The sequence below is a fragment of the Camelus bactrianus genome, chromosome 19, assembly GCF_048773025.1.
Source record: "Camelus bactrianus isolate YW-2024 breed Bactrian camel chromosome 19, ASM4877302v1, whole genome shotgun sequence".
Taxonomy (NCBI): Eukaryota; Metazoa; Chordata; class Mammalia; order Artiodactyla; family Camelidae; genus Camelus; species Camelus bactrianus.
In genome coordinates, this window is record NC_133557.1 from 688173 (window position 1) to 708458 (window position 20286).

Here is a 20286-nt window from a genome sequence, read left to right on the forward strand (position 1 = left end):
GAACCATCTTATATTAGCATTCTGTAGATTGATAAATGTAAATACCCATACTTTCTAAAGGCATATGGTTGTAGAGAACATATCAGGGTTGTACCAAACACGTCCATCAATAGTCCAAATACCTTTAGTTTCTCTGCAAAGAAAAGCCAATGTTCAATAATTATTTTGTTTGAAAATGACCTAGTTATTAAATAAGCTTCCATCATTTAGCTTAATTTAGCACAACTCTAAATTTCAAGTTTCCAAATATCTGGAGAGATTATTCTTAAGTAGACATTCCTAAAATATAATTATTCCTAAAGAATTTGTGCAAAAGCTTTTATCTCACTTGCATTTAATTTACTTACAAAACTTTCATCATACCAAGTTATTTTTCTTGCTGAGATTTGCAACAGATATAACAAGATTTTATTTGCCGTCAATTTAACCTAGGTAAATAAAAGTGTTATACTTAATATTGATGACTTTAATGACATGTCTATATTAATTAGATTAATAAACTTTAACTTTAATACCAAATATTAACTTAATATTGAATATTTCCCAGTTCATGTGAAATTCATGCTGGTTAGCTTTTCTTTTGTACTTCTGAGAATTTATATAAGTGCTTAATTTCCTTTAAGTCAATTAAGTGGAGCTCATTTACAAGTTAATTTTGATTATACCACCCAAAGGTAAAGACATATATAATGCACACATAGACATATAGACAGACACAGCCAAATATCCCATAGCTTTATTTTCTAAACTTAGTTATGAATGAGATATCATGTAAAACTCACTAGTTCTTAACAACACTTGGAATAAGTTAAACTGAAAAAACAACCTCTTTCCCCATCCTTTTTCCTCACTCTCAAGAATTAGATATGGTCTAGATAAGTGTTCCTGAGAGCCCTGGTCTCAAGGTAGAAGAGAGAAAAGCAAGTTCTCTTGGAAGGACTTGTTCCCTCAGGGCCAGAATTCTGAAAATATATTTTATCAAGCTAGCTTTTTTTACTAACTGTATATTCAAAAAATTAAAAAAATTTTTTTTTGGAATTTTCAAAAGAGTTCACCTAAACCAATTTTCTCTCGAATCTAAAGAATATTGTGGCCACATGGTGTTATTATAAAATATCAATTTTTTCTTAGTCATAGGCTCATAGACTTTTAATCATAGATTTTAGTATTTCCAGTCAGATGGAATTTGCCCAAGAGGGCTTCATCATGGAAAAGAACCAGTATTTCCCATTTTACAAGGCAGAATGACAATTATAAAACATAACACAGACCACAGAGTACAAAATACTCACAGGCATAGCCATCATAGATTGAGCAGTACAAGCCCCAATCAGACTCTCCCTTAAATTCGAATGGCTCTCAACAGCATATGCACATCAGAACCACCTGGCTTGAAAGAGTACCCCTTACCCAAATCATACCTGAGGCAGGAGGTTGGATTCTTCATCATTATCCATTATGTGCAGGCTGGCTGACTCTTCAGATGTTATCTTGCCTGCATAATCTGCCTGCAGGATTGATAAGGGGGCTATTTGGGGTGGAGAACTAGTCATTCTTTAACTGCTTAATTCTTTATTCCTACTTCTTTTAGGAAAGAATCAACAGGTTAGGAAAGTATGATGTACATTCAGGAGAGCATAAGGCAAGAGTTAGTTTAAATTGACTAGTGATCTCATTTCTATCATTAGATTCTTTCAAGATTAGAAGGGAACAGAAATGCACAAACAGGAAAGAGGTAAAAGAGCTGCTTTCAAAGCCTCTTTATTTTCCCTTAAGAGTATTTGTAAAGGAAGGTGGACTCTCAGAGGACTTATTTAGGAGGAGGAAAATGAACGTATATCTTGGTTTCTGAAAGCTTTTTGGCAATTTCCTGATACCTGCTATAATTCTGATGAGGCAATTGCCTTCTCTTGAGAGTGATAGAAATTATAGCAGAACCAAACTTCAACTTGCAGACATGTTTCTGCAAATAAAGAATTTGGCCCTGAAGTTTCAACAAAGCCAAAAAACAAACAAACAAACAAACAAACAAACAAACAAACAAAAAACAATTTAACAAGGTAGGCCGATAGTTTTACATAAGGATAATAGTTGCCAGTAAAGTAATACCTAAGATGGGTGAGTAACTTTGAAACTCATAGAATTTCAGAATATGTAGATCACCTACCACCTCCCTTCGCCTACAAAAATATCATAAGGTAAGATACATGAAGCCTAGAGTTGCTCCTGTTTTTGTACTGCCTGCAAGTTAAAAATAGTTTTTACAGTTTTAAGTAGCTGAAAAAAAAAATAAAAATAAGAATAAGAATTTATGACATGTAAAATTTTATTGAATTCCAATTCGAGTACCCATAAAATTTTATTGGTACACAGCTACACCCATTCTTTTGTATGCTGTCTAGGGATGCTTTCATTTTATAATGGCAGAGTTGACTAGTTTCAAAAGAGACCATATGGCCCACAAAGCCACAATATTTTCTCTCTGGATCTCTATAAAAATGGACAGATATAGTTAAGTACCTGCCATCATGATGACTTGGGGAGAAGAGTCCCCTAGATTTACTAGCAATTGTGCAGATTTCCAAATCCAGTGCACATCAATGTACATCAAACCATAGTCTCCTTTACTCCATTTAGACTAAAATTCCTGTTACATCCAAATATATTAAGAATACAGATTAACTTTCAATGATATCAGTACCTGTACTTATCATTTAAAGCCACTGGTAATGTCAATAATTAGTATCAAGGCTACAAAGTACTAAGAGTTTTATTTAGGGGTCTTAAGAATGGCAATTCAGGAGACACAGATTTGGGTAAAACCAAGAGTGCTTTGGAGAAGAGAGAGTCACAGGTTTATAGACAAAAAAAGCCCACAGGATTATTTATTAAAAGATGCCTGACAAGAACTGTGATTGGTTCTGATACAAGTCAGAAAATATTTGTCCTATAGCAATCACAAATTATTTTACGGTAGAGGTCTGATAAGCAGGTAGGCTGTCACAAGTTATTGTAGGTAGGCTATCACAAGTTATTTTAGGATAATGATCCAGTAGGTATCTTAAGGTTCTGGCACATGTTCTGGATGTCTTCATTAGGACAGTAAGTGATCAAAAAGTCAGATTTAATCCAGGCTGAAACATGCATAATTATGTGTCCTCAGTGGTCTCCCAGCTCCATTTTAGAGAGTTCTCTTTAGCAATACTGGCTCCATTTTAATCCTCCTTCCCTCAATATCAACTTGAAAAAGACCAAGGACATCAACATCTACCCCTAACCTCCCACATTCAGGCCATTATCTGTGGGTATGGGAGCATCTGAGATAGCAAATGTGCTACTTGACAGAAACATAATACTTACCCATTTATTCTGTACCCTCCTTTTAACACAAAAGAGTAAGATGGAGGTATAGTTGAAGTCACTCCTGTTCATCTTGACACCTGTGTTTCTTTTAATACACTGGGCTTAACTTAAATGTGTGACCTGAATTTCATTTGGAGTTGACGAGCAGGTGTGAGAAAGGTTGCATAATCAAGGAATTTATCCAGATTTTATTTTTCTTCTACCTAGTTCATGTGTCTTTCCTATTCCTTCAGGGCAAACATATTCCTTTGAACTCTACACCAACCTGGACACCCTCTGTACTATGTCTGTTAGTGAGCCAAGACAGAATTGTATAAACTCTACAAGTAAAAAGCTGAAACTGAAAGACTATACAGAAGCCCAAATATTAATCTCCAGCCATCCTACAGGGTAGAACCTACCCATTTTATTATACACCATTTCCAGACTTAATTATGTGCCATTTAATAGAAATAAAACAGAGAATGAGTAATGGAATCACAGAACTGAGTTTTGACAAGGCCTCTAGTGTTTGCCTAACTTCCTTTTATGAAAGAGCATAATAAAGTGTAGAAAATTTCAATAACTTTCCTAAGGTCACAGATATAATGAATGAAAAGGTCATGTGGATCACAAACTCAGGAGTGCAAGAAGTGTTCAAGTATTTTTTGTTTTTTTAACAAGTTAAATTTGACTCCAATCCCCAATCTAGCTATTTTATTGTAGTCCATTTTAGGGCTACCATTCATCAAGATAGAGCAACAATTCTAGAGAATGATGCATCTCCCAAACATTAGGAATGTCTCCCTAGTCTTTAGTCCCCTGTTAAGAAGCACACAGCTTCAGTGAACACAGTCCCAGTGGTCCAGCCAGCCCAAGTATTTCTGTCTCATGCTGGGGGCTGAGGAGCATCTAACAAGGATACAAAGCCCAGTGTCTAGCACTCAGTCTACCCTCATGCAACTTGCAACTGTCCCCAGGCAGCTACCACCAAGAGAAGCACATGGAATCTAAAAAAAAATCTAAAAAATTCAAGCTAGGGAATAAAACAAACAAAAGAAAATGGCAGGCTCACAGATACAGAGAACAAACCAGTGGTTACCAGTGGGAAGAGGGAAGAGCAAGGGCTAATACAGGAATAGAAGGAAAAAATAGTTATTATGGGATTAAACCCATATGTGGGATTTTGAAATCATATGTGTGAAACTTTTGAACATTTTAAAGCACTATAGAATTTAAAGAATCTTGAATTCAATAAAAAAGAAGTACCTGGATCAGTTTACCCCAGTTTTAATCAAATTCCCCTTGCCCTCTCTGCTTCCCAGATACCCTGATTTCTGTCCATTGAGTACACCTAGTGTAATCCCTTCAACTTGTGTAAGCTTTTTTGAAAGACAGGAAGAAAGCAATTTCCACTTTCCATCCTATATCATGAATTTATTCAGACACAAAGGGCTAAATAGTGACTGTCTACCTATAAACATGGAAGAAAAAATAAGCAAAAAGTTTAAGGAGAATATACATAAGTTATTATTTAAAATTGTCCTATGATGTACACAATAAAAATTGTAATATCTTAAAAAAATACAGAAATGCATAGTACTCTCTGGGCTAGTAGCTGACAAACATTTCTGCATTGGAAAAATGCCATGGAATAGTGATGAAGAGTTCCATCTCTAGAGTCACACATGCTGAATCTGAATGTTGGCTCTGGACTTACTGCACAAACTTGGGCAAGTGATCCAAACTCAGGCTTTGGTGTTGTTCTCTGTAAAACTGGATAGCAGCAGTACCAAACTAAAAAAAAAAAAAAAAAAAAAAAAAAAAGTATGACAATTAATTGAGATAAAGCTTGAAATGTTTCAGCATTCTAAGTTATCACCTTGTTAAATAGGTGACCTGAACGTATTAACTCATGAGTGGTATCACTTCTTTGTCTGTTTCCTCATTGTTAAAATAAGGACTAAGAGTGCTTGTTATATAGTGTGTGTGAAGTTGTAATAATTAAATAATCATATTATATAAGTGGACCCTCATTATAAGTTGCTTCATTCAACATCCTTCTTTTGCCTTTGTTTTTAGAGGTGGATTTTTAAAGTGAGAGAATAAAATATGAATTATTTCTGTATAGTAGAAAATATTATTGTATCAATGATAATAGTACTATAGTTACATAAAAGAGTTCCATGATTTTAGGAAAAACACAGTGAAATACTTGGGTAAAAGGGACATAATGATTGTAACATATTAAGTATTTCAGAAAAAAATATATAATTACATACAATCTCTCAGAGAAGAGAGAGAGACAGAGAGGAAGAGAGAGAATGATGTTTAATGAAACATATTAAAATGATAACATCTGGGGAATCTGGGTAAATACTGTTTGAGGATTTTTGGTATTATTCTTGCAACTTTTCTATAGATCTACAATTACATCAAAATAAAATGTTAAAAAATAATAAGAAGGAAGAAGCATGACTCTACTGAGCCCGTGGTCAGAGGTGAGGCAGAGAGCATGATTTCACTTAAAATTCCACTTAAAAATCCACTTAAAAATTCTTCTTTTATCAAGACTATTTGTGACAGGAAAGCTCATCATAATTCTAGGTCCACACCTGACTTAAGGCTTTTGTTTGTATCAGATTCTTATTATCCATTAATGTTATAACCTGCCAAGAGGTGGCAAGTGGTTTGCTAAAAATAAAGGCCCGGGAAGATGGGCAGATAAAAATTATTCCTGCTATTTTACTGGACTTAGCCAGGATGGAAGATTTCTTGACTCAACAGCTGTGACCTACATTCAAAGTAACAGTATGTTCTAAAAACATTTCAGACACCAAAACTGGCTTCACCAAGACTCTTTGAAGGTTTCACAGCAAAACAAAGCCCCTCAAGAGGCTTAATAGCTCCATCACCCCTACCACACTGGACACAAGTGGAATAAGAAGGAGAGCAGGGTATTCTAAGAGCTTTGGAGTGAAGAGCTGGAAGGTGGAATCTTTTAGGCAGAAGGGCTGATGCTGGTTTTCATGCAGTAATTACCAGTTTAAGCAAAGTGGCTCAGAAGTGGGCTGAGAGCCATGGCATAGTAGGAACAGCTGGATGAGATAGCTGGCATGTTACCATGATAAATGACAGCATACTTCTAGGTCAAGGTGAAGGAACAATCAACAAACACGATATCCTGGATGAAAAGTATGACAATCACAGTTTGGAAAATAGTCTTCACTTGTGCTGCACAGGAAGAATTGGTGGTTGTGAAATGAGCTTGCTAATAACACCCACACTCTTTACTATTAATCAGTGTCAATATGAAGGCCAGCAATCCTCTTCCTGACTAAAAAGTATGAGCCAGGTGAGATCAATAAAAGATCAGCTGAAATGTATTCATCATAAACATAATATTGGTACTTTTTCCTAAATTTGATTTTTATTGATTTAACTAATGGTAGCATACCATGTACTTGGCATATTAAAATACTGCTGAGAGCTGGCAAGAGGATACATCCAGCTTGTATTTATTCTTTTATTCACAAAGCAGATTTCAGTATCTGACTGGGTAAATAAACCTTCAGGACAGGAACAAGTGTCAATATATGCACAACATCACAATTTGGAGATCCACTGCAGTAGCCTATACATGGCTACTGTTGACCTTTAGAGACTAAAGAAAAGACTAAAGTCACAGAAAGAAAGAGAAATAAAGATTATTGTGAATTTATTTGTACCTTCAGTGTGGACTACAGCTACGCCTTCTTAGGATTAAAAAAATGCCCAGATTTATATGTCAACAATGAAAGGTTGAGTATAATTTCTAGAACCATTCAAGAACTCAGACCAAAACTGCAAATTGACACAACTCAGGCATCTTAGTTCAATCAGGGTACAGCCCAAATGTTGGTGGAAACAAGCTAGTTAAGTATGTAGGGATCTTTCTGTTGCCTCAGGGACTCCCTATATTTTTATTTATTGAATTCAAGGAATGGGAGGAGGAAAGCAGCAGTTAATATGAATAAGCCATATTTTAAAAATTTTCCTTAACAAACAAACCTCACCCAACCCCAGACCAGCCCAGTCTAACTGTTAAAGACATGGTTTCCTGGAGTAGAAAATGTCCAGCCATCCTGAGGATTTCTCAAATCTGTTGATGGAATTTGAGCTATGAATATTAAACGTAAATTTTATGATAATGGGGGTTGGGAATGGAGTCTATTGTTTTCTATAAATTGAAGGTAATCCCCTCGGTGCAAAACCCCTCATAACTTGTAACTCATCTTGAGACGTCAGGTCATAGAAACTGGCATATTAAAAATTACTTTACTAACCAATGGTAACCAAAAACTCAGAAGAAGGCTGGTTTCTGGAGACCTAATACAGTCACCTTCATTTCTTCCCTTCTTCTAAGTCTGGCCTAGTGAAAGAGAACTTGTAGAGGGCAATTTCCCAGGCTGTTCATAGACACACCCACTCCTTATCAGTTGGTTGGCTGTTTAATTATTTACAACACATCCCATACTATCCTAAGGACTTTTAAGTGATACGACTGCAATAAACAAAACCCTGGAATGGCAGATTTGGGGAAAATGGAGGTGAAGGAAGACATTATGAAGATTCATTGTGAACTTTTACTCATGCACTTCTGTGTGACTGGGCCAGGGCACAGTTATCCCTTAAGCTATGGACAGGAAAGTCTCATGGGGAAAGTTGCCATGTTGACAAAGTTTGAGCACCCTCCATCCTTGCTGGAAGCCTTCTTCAGGTATTGGTGTTTTCAAGCTGGTGTTCGCTACCTGGTCACCTTGTTGCCCTGGCATCACATGGCTTCTTGACCTTCTTCCCTATGCCATCCCCTACTCTAGTCTCAGTTTTGTCTTTATTCTCCGTCAAAAGACATCAGGAAACTCAACAAGATCCTACTATGTGTCAGTACTGCAGTGGGCACCACGGTTGCCAAGACAAATATCTCACACACAGTATCTGCTCCCTGAGGGCTGTTTCTCTAATAAAGAAGATGGCCTCATGAATGTACCCAATTCAACTTAGTAAGTGCTGTGATCATTATGTTATGAAGCTCATGTGGCCTCAGAAGAGAAGATGACAAAATTGAGCTGAGGAAGCTGAAGACAGCATCCGAGAATGGATGTCATGTTAGGTGGATCGCAAAGAGTGGGAGATACAAGAAGACCGTTCTAAGTGGGCGAAAGAGCCCTCCCAACGTCAGGGAGCCCTAAAACAGCACCTCTCCCACCCTCTCCAGAAACTGCGAGGAGAGGCAGCCAGGGGCCACCCAGCTGTTCAGTGGAAGAGCTGGAGTCAGAACCAACTCTGCTCATGCCCAAGATAATTGTCTTTTCACCACTCGTTGTTGGAGCCATTCCCTTTGGGTTGCAGTGTCTGTAGATAAAAACAAACCTGACAAGTGATCATGCGCCCACATTTTTATCTTTAAATTTCAGTTTCTCTTTTTACTCTGTATCTTTGATAATAAAGTTTTAGATTACAGTTTAAGTTTGTAACTTACCCCATCCCAAAATCTTGAGTTAAATTGCCTCAACTAGAATGTTGGTTTTGTTATGTTTTCTAACAGTTTGGAGGATACATGAATTCTGGTTTGAGAAGAAAGGACACCAGCCATCAGTTGTGACCTCTCAGGAAGGGGAAAGTGGACATCAAATGTCCTCCATTATGTAAATGCAAAATAAAACTTTGAAACTAATCTCTCACCATTTTAGCTCAATAAGCAAGCAAATTTACCAATTTCAATAAAATTTTGATATCACACTCTGTATAGTAAAATATGTTGATCTTTAGCTTAAAAGAAGCATGTTTATAATAGTCCTGAATATGCTAAGACTATCCCTCTAAATCAGAGTTAAATCTTCTCCTACAGTCTGTGGATAAAATTACAGCATCTCTTCACTTGTACATTTTTCCTTTTGTTGCCAAAAGATTGGCCATCCTCCCTGATGAGCCAAATAACTCAGAGACAGGGTCTTGGAGCTTAGACGGAAAGAGACAGCTTTATTACGTTGCCAGGCAAAGGGGACCCACTGCAGGCTAGTGCCTTCAAAATTGTGAACCTGCCTTGGGGATGGGGTGGGTTGGTTATACAACCACAGCTCAAACAATAAAACATAGGTAACAATCAGTACAATTATTTTCTTGTCATAAGGTTTAGAATGGTGTCATGGTTCTTCAGGCAACCAGTTCTATAGAGGCTAATAATTATCACTTCTTCAATCCTTTCATCTCACAAATGCCTGTGGCATGCTTCTTTTTGACAACTTAGCATTTTTTGTAGGGTTACAGTTTTGTGACCTTCTTCTTGGAGAACAACTCAGAAGCCAAACATGAATATAACTTTTGATTACCAGACTAAAGTAGATACAGTAAGATCAACAGCTTTAGATTTAACAATGGGCTGAGAGCTGTGGATAGTAACTGGTCAGTCAGGATTATTGACCGTTCTAAAGGCAAGCATAAAGGTAAGAATCTGTTGGCCTAAGTGTGGCCATTTTACTATTCCTCTTTCAAAATCCCCACTGTCAAGTTTCATTCCATTTCTATGGAAACAGGGAGATGGGTGTCGTGTTTGTCTGTTTCCTGCTGAATGGGGGTGTTATTTGTGGGTTTCTGAAATGGAACAAGTGAGCCTGATCTTGCCATGTGACTGGGAGTTCAAAAGGAATCTCGGATGCTCATCTTCTGCACATTAGACAAAAAAGTCCAATATAAATATCACATATATGCTTACTCCTATTAACAGAAGTGATGACAAAACTGTAGAATTCCTATAAGGATGGATTTGAGACCCTGGGGTATCCATGAAAAAAGGTGTTAACTTGAGATGTGACTTCTCACACATATGCATCTGAATCTGCTATATTATGTGTTTGTTTCTTTATGTTATCCAGGGTAGTTATGATGTTCCTGGATTCATCTGGTATGAAAGAACAACAGTCAGTGTGAAACTAGAAACTCAGTAATTACAAAAGAAGAACCTAAACCCATAAGTTTACAGCTACAAATTACCAGAAGACACTGATTTGAGAATGGCTGGTTGTGTCTCAATTTTGACACCTCTCAGAAAACTCAAGATCTCAGCAGTATAGAAACTTGCCTGAAATCACATCCACAAAATTACCTAGTTTCACCTTGGGTGTCTGAACTACAGTTATTCTATTTTGATTTTCAAGTGCATTTCTTTCCTTAATGACCAAAGAAAATGTCACCATTAATGATTTTAATGCTTTTCTAGATATGAGGAGATGCAAGAATTTGGGCTCATAAAATATCCTCCTGAAAATATCTAACCATCTGAAGGCCTGTTCTGCTAGTTTTCCCAGAGCACAGAGGATCTCATTCCTGATTTCCATCCTGAATTCCTTTTAGGGTGTGTTGGAGGTCAGTGACTACAGCAGCTTGTGATTTAACCTAAGCAGAGTTAAATGGCAAGTGTTAACATGATCCAATCCTGGTAAAGGCAGATGGCAAGTGCCCTCATGATCATAAATTTGACCATGGCTTGGCACAACCATTTCATCTCGTGGTGCTAGGAATGTTTATCCCTAGGTCAGGTGAGGATTTCTTTGATAGGCCACTTAATGTGCTATTATGGGACTAGGCCTTATTAACAGTAGCAACATCTCTGGGCCACCTGTTTTACTAGTCTGTTATGGTCCAGAAAAAGAGCCCCTCTTGTTGTGTTTTCCCATATCAAGAGTTACAATATTGCAATAATTGGTCTCATACAGAAGTATATATCTGATCTACTGCTTCAAATCTCCTAGTTATTATTTTATCTGAGGCTTAGTTACACATTTGATAATGCAAGAAACAACAATGTTGTAAAACAAGCAAATTGCAAATAATATAGTTAGCAGTATTAGTAAGATCATAAGTAAGAATTTAAGTCAAGAACTTCCACTAGATGCAGCCCAGTATATCCCCAGGTCATCTGACTTTGTCCTGTACCCATCCCTATCTTCAAGGAAGGTGTTATACAGGCATAATTTATAAGGCACCCAGCCAAGTTATCGAGTGTTATTAGGTTGGTTATCCTGAGTATAGTTGTTTTTCTTTTTTTTCCCCCCAGTGTAAGGAAGCCTTTAAACTTAAATCTCCATACCCTGGTGTTAACCATATAAGTACTTTTCATAATTGAGGGAGGTTATATTCTTTGGCTGAAATTTTGCTTGTTGCCTTGGTTGAGCTTGAATGATTTTATAAGAAAATTCATCTTTATGGCCAGGCTCAGAGCAAGCACTATTAATTGGCCAGGTGAGGGCTCCCACCTCACAATATCAATAGTGACCTAAAGAGAACTATAATTTATTTTTTCTAGAATAAATTTTCTAAGGGCTATCTAGTTAGAGCCTTGGAATGATGGGGAAACCCACCAAGGTAACACACAATACTAGATATAGGTAATTGACCATAAACCTAACAATTGGATTATTTCATAAGCCAATGTGTGAGCAATTATCACAGTAATTGGTATACAGGCCTGGTCCAGTGTCTTGGGTCATCTGTCTACCTCAGATATCTTCTTCTTCTCATCCTGGTCTGGTAATTTCTTCTCCATCTGAGTATTGTTTTAAGGTGAGCAGTCCTCTACAGGCCAGCCCAGTGCAGGGGCTCTTTCTGACTGGTAATTAATGCAAAAGTCAATTTCCTTTAGCTTTTACTGGGCATGGTCTAGTTAAGAGTACCTGATAAAGGGCCCTTCCATCCAGGTTGGAGATAGTTTTTTAAGTCATGTCTGTTCCAGTATGTATAATCCCTACTTGCAGGTCATGGGACATCTGATCTTCATCCAAGGATAGATTACTGAGCTTTAGAAACAAACCTAGAATGTCCTTTTAATAGTTCAATTAAACTTTGCAACAATATAACATAACAGCAAGGAATGATCTGGGAATTGAGTCTTAGTAAACACAGACCTCAATTAACAAAACTAGAATTTAATATCCACTGAAATATAATCCTTTTCTCTCTAAGGTTACCTTCCTCCTTCATTTTTATCAAATATAACCAAATCAAGATTAATTTGTCCTCAAGTTAAGTCTAATTATTTGATCATATAGACTCTTTTAAATTGGCTGTGCTGGAACTTTTCATAAGGAGTCTTTGGCTAAAATGTTAATAAGGTCTCCTAGGGCCAAGAAAGCCACATTAAGGGCTTGTCACAGGTTTTGCCTTACAGGTTTAGGTGAATTGCTTTCTTTTCAAGGAACTTAAAATACCTTGAGATTCCTATGCCTGTTAGGAGGTGACCTATCTATCTTACTTTCTTTCTTTCTTTTCTTTCTTTTCTTTCTTTCTTTTCTTTCTTTTCTTTCTTTCTTCCTTTCTTCCTTTCTTCCTTTCTTCCTTTCTTTCTTTCTTTCTTTCTTTCTTTCTTTCTTTCTTTCTTTCTTTCTTTCTTTCTTTCTTTCTTTCTTTCTTTCTTTTGAGTGAAGGTAGATTTATTCAGAGAGATACATTGAAAGGCAAGAGAAAGGCCACGAGGTGTGGGAGTTAGGTGCTCAGATAAAAAGTAGGTACACAATCCACAGACAGAATGTGGGTCGTCTCTGAAGAAAGAGAGAGAGAGGGGTGGCCAGGAGGTGATCTTAACTTATCTGATAAAGCTACTGATAACCTAAAACCTTCCAGCCTCTGGAGGGATCAGATAGAGAGAAAAGATAACTGTTCCAAGTCTGCTTACATAGGTATAATTTGCCAAATTGCTATGAGTCATAATTAGCTTAAGGAAAAGGGTTTCTTTATATCTGGAAAATACAGATTAAAAGCCAGTAATATTTCAGGCAAAACCAAAAATTAAAACCGTATCCATCAGCTTACTGAGTCCCAAGTAACTAATCCTTTTTTTTTTGTTGTTGTTAATAGTTTTATGAAATCAGAGTTTCCATCAGATTTTCAAATTTCTTACCCGGTTCAGTTCAGTGCTATAATCTGAAACTTATTAGAAAATACCCCTAAAGAGAAAACATTTTGCAAAGGCATCAGAACAAAACAATAACTGTCTATAAGTGACAAAAGGCTTAAAAACATGGATAAACACCTAGTTACACTGTAATTGATAAAGAAACCTGGATACAATAACCAGAATTATGGCTAATAACATTTCAGAGATACCAGATTATAGAGATTTCATATAATTTCTAGAATATCTACATTACTAACATTTTTCATACAATATAACCTAAGAAGATTTATTATTCATTTGACAATACTTCCCATGTAATTTAACATGTCAAATGAAATTTACTAGTTTGAAATCTCTCTTTGGGATATTTCAGGGGCCCTCTGAAGCATCCCAAGGTTATCTGGAGGTCAAAAGAATGCTGATTAAAATTTGATATGTAGGAAGCTTGTTAAAAAGTTTCAAAACACCTGGTCAAATAAAAGCATAGGTCACCGTGAAACAAAACTTATTCAATAACAATAAAATATTTAAAAGATAAATACAGAACAGATCACTTAAGGGGTAAAAGAAACTTTACAATCTGTTACTAAAGGCAGATTAATATTTTAAGAAAACTTTGTCCTCTTAACAGAGAGAGAGAAAACTAAATCTAGTCTTGTACCAGCTTACTTCTAAAATTAATTTACTTGATTAATTTTATTCTGAATTTAGCCAATCCTGACCACATATAAAACTCTTTTCTCATTTGTATTTGTTACTTATAAGAATATTATACCATATTATTTTTCTTGGTGACAAATTTGTAACAGATATGACAAGGTCTTGTTGGACTTCTATTAAACCTAAGTACAATGAAAGTTTTATTCTTAACATTAATGAATCTAAAGATATGTCTATATTAGTCAAACCAATAAGCTTATGCTAACTTCAACTACCAAATTTCTATTAAGTACTGAATATTTTCTAGATCACATGAACCAGATTTTCATTCTAGCTAATTTCTTTTATATTCCTGAGTATTTATATAAGCAATTAATTTTCTTTAAGCTAATCAAATAGAGCTCTTTTACAAATTAATTTTGGCAATGCCACATATCTACAATACACATATAGGTACGTACAAACACATAAACACAGAGACCTTATAGTTCCTATCCCAAAATTCTAGCCATGAATCAGATACAACAATATAAGACTCATCAGTTAAAAGAGGTTGAATTCAAATTGGGTTTCTGGCAGATGGAACAAATCAAAGTTGCCTGTCTAGATAGCTAAACATTTTTACTAAATTCTATGAAAGGCAGTTAAGATTTCTGTTTATCCTTGACAAGCCAAGTTCCAAATTATTTTCCCCCTTTTTCAAAATTTGCATTCCAGAGGTTTAACAGTGGTTGAGTCATTAGTACCCCCTTAATTCCCACTGCTGGGACAGAAGTTTCTGATAGTGTTCCCAATTTACAGTTCAGAACTGAGTATGTCACTCCAGTATCCACTAGAAAGGCCACTATAATTAAGACCTCACTGTCAGTTGTACCTGAGGCTCTTGGGTGGCAATTGTTATAAGGGTCTTTAACATGGATAAGAGTCCAGGGCCCCCTCAATCATTACCTTCCTCATCTATGGTTCCTTGGGTGGCCATTAGTTTGGAAGGTGCTTATTCTTTCTCTTTTCTTTCTTTTATTTTAATTTTGGGCAATTCTTTCTCCAGTGTCCCTTCTCTTTGCAATAGGCAAAACTCAATAAAAAATGTTTAAATAAATAAATGAAAGAATGAATAAATAAATATTTTTAATTTAATAAATACAAAAAATAAACTACAAATATAAAACCATAAAAATAAAATAGACAGACTGATTAATAGTCATGGATGTCTTTTTCTTATCTCCCATTTACTGTTTGGGCTTTTGTTTACTAAAGGCCCCCAGGTGAGTTGTTATCACAACAATAACTAGCTTCCTGCTTCTTTCTTCTCCTGCATTATAAATCTTGAAGGCAATTTCCAGCAGTTCCCCAGGATTCCTGGCTACCACTTCTTTAACCTTATTTAATTTGCACCTTATATCACCTGAGCTTTGGTTTGTGAAAGTCATATTTACCATGTGTACATTTTCAGGATCATCAGGATTTAGGGTAGTGTACTTTTGATAGGACTGACAGATCCATTCCAAAAAGGCAGATGAGTTTTCTGTTGGTTCTTGGTTTAGGGCTTGTATCTTGTTAAAGCTAGCCTATTTTGGGAAGCCTTTTCTGAGGCCAGCTAGGACACATTGTCTATGGTGGGCATTTGCATGTTCCATTGATTTAGACATTGGGCCTCCTTCTGAGTGGCCTCTAAAACCATTAATTTTTTCAGTTACTTGTTAGACCAGTCATTCAAGATCTTACCCAATGGGCTATTGGATGAAATAGATGTTACACACCCCCCTTAGTAACTTATTTCAAATACAAAATACAAATACAGATTTCAGATTATAATATCAGGCTTTTGTCGGTAGATGAAAGCACAAACTTACAAATGACAAGCTAAAACAAATTCAAATTCCAAACTTACAAATCAAATTCTACTTTTGCTTCCAAGTTCTCTTAGACAGAGATCTCCATTACAGATGGCTACCCATTTCAAATCCAAGTTCAAATTCAGTGGGGAGGGTATAGCTCAAGTGGTAGAGTGCATGCTTAGCATGCATGAGGTCCTGGGTTCAATCCCCATTATCTCCATTAAAGATAAATTAATAAACAAAAAAACAAACAAGCAAACTTAATTACCTCCCCTCCACCAAAAAAAAAAAAAAAAAAGATAAAAAAATATTTTTAAAAAGAAGAAAAAAAAATAAAATTCAAACAGGAGTTCCCCAGTGTGAGATCAGGGGGCCTCAACCATCACTGGGAAATTTACCCTAGGCCTGCCGATCAGATGTGATGGTTCAGGAGAAATAGAGCCATCTTCCTCCAAGGAGTTAGTTTGGGTGACTGCAGTCCATTGATGGGTGGAAGGGAAGAGATGAAAGGATCCCCAGAGCAAAATATTCTCTGGCAGCTGCTGGGCCCTATTCCCTGTTGTCCCTCTTGTCTGAAAAGAGGAGCAATCATTCAAGCCTTGTTGGACTGGCAGCAAGGTGGAACCTAAAATCTCTCTTAGACAAGAGGGTGGTTTAAACTGCACATTGGGCACCAAGAATTCTGTTAAGTGTAAAATCTAGAGCAATCAATATATGGTGCAAGACACATGTGTAATTTATTTTTTTTTTGTAGCCACATTTTAAAAAGATAAAAAATTAGGTAAACTTAATTTCATAATACTCTTTATTTGACCAATGTACCCAAAGTGTTATCAATAAATATGTAATCAATATATAAAATATTAATATTATATTATGTTTACTGTTTTTGCACTGTCTTCAAAAATGGTGTTTATTTTAACTTTATGCACATGTCAATTTAGACACAAAATTTTCATTAAAGTGAAATAAATGGAAAATAATCCTCCCAAAATAGTAAAGTGGATAATATTTACAGTGCTTCAGTTTTAACATTTAAATTAACTAAAATTAAATCAAATTTAAAACTCAGTTCTTCCATTGCCCTAACCATATGTAGTTGGTGGCTACCATATTGGACAGTAGATCTAGAAGTGTGAGTAATTATGAATATAAAACTATGGGGAGCATTAATATTTACTCTCAGTACACATGAGGCATTATGTGTAAGAAGGGGTCAGAGAGTAGACACATAAATGTAGTAGAGTAGTAAATACTTTTTTCACTCAACCATGTATTTGTGAGATTTTCCATGTTGTATGGGATATTAGTGTGTTCTTTCTCATTTCTGTGTTGAATTGAACTATGTAAAGACCCCCACAATGTATTTATCCATTATATAATAAATATATATTTGGGTTGGTTTTGGATTGGGGCTATAGCAAACAGACTTGCTATGTGCACTCTTGTTTGTGTACTTTGGTGATAGGTTAGTACCAGAATTTTGGTTTTCAATCTTGGATATGTTGAAAACAGGAGACTCACCTATCCTATTATTTCATATGCAGGAACCTTGGATAAGCATAAGGAGTTAGAGGACCTCGTGGCAAAGTTCCTGAATGTAGAAGCTGCTATGGTCTTCGGGATGGGATTTGCAACTAACTCAATGAATATCCCTGCATTAGTTGGAAAGGTGAGACTTTGTTAATATAATTGTCTTCAGCTGTGCTATTCCTAAGAGGTATAACTCTGAGCAGGTCCTTTGTTAGAAGAATGACTGAGAAGTTTCTTTTTCTAGGAAAACCTGATTCGATGTTCAGCTTTTTGACTACATATACCAGCTTAATACAGCAAATTTATTCATTGTGATGTTCTGGTTACAGAATTGCAGCCCTAAAAGTGAGTCAGAATTCATCTTTAGTGACAGTTTAAGCAAAACTAATTAAATTTGTAGGCTCCTGAGTCACCACTTGCAATGTAGTAAATGCTTATTAAGCATTTATTTTGACAAAACACTTTGCTCTGTTGTTCATTAACTTATTCATTCAATATATCACTTATTGAAAACCTATTATGTCCTCATATGAGGCAAGATACAGGGCATACAAAGATGAACGAGACCTTTGCCCTGTAAATTCATTCAGTTTACTGTCTCATGGGAGAAGCAACACACCAAATAACATAGGATGAATACCACGATAAAGGTATGCACATAAATGAGGAAGGACAAAAGAGTTGACTGCTAACTCTTCTTGAGAAAGGCTGAGATGCCTGTGCAAAGTAAGACATGAGAACAGAATGTATTACTCATCTGTTTCAAAAAGTAAGTTATTTACTCAAGACAAAGAAGAGGGAGTAGTGTGTGTAAAGCCCTGAAGTTTGGGAGAATCAGAACATGGGAGAGTGGATGAAGAGACCAGAAACAAGAGCTGGTACTAAATTGTAAACAGCCTTGTAGTGTAAATCATGCTAGAGTGTTTGAGATTCTTCTAGAGATAAATGGAGAGTCGGTTGGTTCATTTTAAATGAGCAAGTATCATAATCAAGTTTATGTTTTAAAAAATCAGATTCATGACAACCAAGTACAATATGTGATCTTTGGTCAGATTCTGCACTAAAAAATGGAAGTAAAGAATACATCTATAAAATGCATTAAGATGTTTTTATGACAGTTGGAAAAATATGAATTTGAGTTGTATATTTGATGATAATATTTTATGAATGTTTAATTTCCAGGGTGTGATAATTGCATTGTGATGTAGGAGGATATCCCTGTTCCTAGTAGATTCGTGCTAAAGAGTTTCAGGGTGAGGTATCACGATGTTTATAAGTAACTCAAATGTTTACATATATATAATATATAAATGCACACACAATGTTTGGAGTAACGAGATTTAGGATTTTGCTGGCCCTTGTCTCAAAAACTTCAAACTTGTCACGTGTGAAATTTCTAATATAAGGGAGAACTCAAGATTCTGGCTGGCCACAAAAGACAAATGTCTTTTTTTTTTTTTTTTTACATATATCAGCATTTTTAGTGTGCTTGGGCAACCTCATAATATAGAAATCTTTAAATTAATAAAGAAAAATAATTTTACAAATAGGAATTTATAAGCAGTAAATTAGATTGACCTTTTCTCCTTGCCTCAGACTGAACTGCCATCCATACTTGTGCAAATGCAAAGTTTTTAACTGTAAAGCAATGATGCTTCTAAGTAGATGTTAATACAGTGGAGAATGAGAATCAGAAAACAAGAGCTTGAAATTTTTTACAGAAAAGATCCCTGTGTCCTAGTAAGAATATCCCAAAATCATCCCAAATAATCCAACGTGGGAATGAAAATCCACAGCAAATCAACATACCAAAAAATATGTTAGTTCTCCAGCAAGCTGTCAATTCTTTAGATGCTGCTCCGTGCTTAACCAAGACCTTGAATGACCTTCTCTGCTGAAAATTTTATGTATATATTTCAAAAGGATGCTGTCCTTTAAGAGAATCCCCATCTCCATCAACTGATTGCTCTAGAGGTTTTATCCACATAGACACCAGTTGAACTCTTGGCCTTTTAAAATTAAAGAGGGTTTGGGGAATCTGTGTTAGGCATCTTGAAGTGTCTTCCTGCTCCCATATATTTTCCCTTCACTTTATTTATCGGCCTATTTTGTGTGCTTCTTTTCTCTACACAGGGGTGCCTCATTTTAAGTGATGAGTTAAACCACGCATCTCTTGTGCTTGGGGCCCGCCTCTCAGGTGCAACCATAAGGATCTTCAAACACAACAGTGAGTATCAATGTCTTTATCCAACATGTACCGCTTACTCTTAGATGAAAGTAAAGATGGTTGATGGAGCTCTGTCCTTGCTCTTCAAATTGTTTACATTCACTACGGGCTTGTTAACCTCTGGTGACCGGGGACAAATAGTTGAAATGCATTCAACACTCAGATTGCTAAGGGTAACCCAAAAGCATTAGTGTTGCTGTTATTAGGGATCTTGTGACATGACCTCGGAGGACATGACTGATCTTAGGCTGTGTGTAATTATCAGCAGTGTAATGTGCTTCCTGTTTTGTAACCCTGTCTTGAGAAAGTTTGAAGACTTACATTTTATGTACTAGTCAGGGAAAAAGTAATTTATTCCTCAGCATAAACACTTCCTTTTACTATCCCCCCACCACACACACTATCAAGTCAACTTCGTTGATGTGCCCTTTCAGGCTCCAGGTTGTGAGGCTCGGTGCTGAGGTCAGGGTGGCATGGGAAGTACTAGGAAATACTTAGAAGGAGGTGCTGGTGGACACCTGAGATCTCCCGTCCAGCTCTGTGCCTGATTTGTTGCATCACCTTGTGTAGATCCTTTCATCTTTCTTGTACTTAGTTTTCCATCTGTGAAATGAGAGGGTTGAACTATATGATGTGTAAGGATCCATCTAGTTCAAAGTTCCTGATTCTAACTCTTTATTTCTGTCATCAGAACTCCCCCTTCACTCTGTGTACATGCACGTGTACACATGCACACACATGCACACACACACGTT

The 20286-nt window shown here is 36.2% G+C and overlaps 1 protein-coding gene across 1 annotated transcript in view; it reads left to right on the plus strand.

The window, feature by feature from the left end:
* Positions 1-20286, plus strand: part of SPTLC3 (serine palmitoyltransferase long chain base subunit 3) — a 136292-nt gene that overhangs the window by 49401 nt on the left and 66605 nt on the right. Inside the window, exons 5-6 of the mRNA XM_074346915.1 lie at positions 17319-17443; positions 19438-19531. Coding sequence (XP_074203016.1) covers positions 17319-17443; positions 19438-19531 — 219 coding nt within the window. The remainder of the gene's footprint in view (positions 1-17318; positions 17444-19437; positions 19532-20286) is intronic.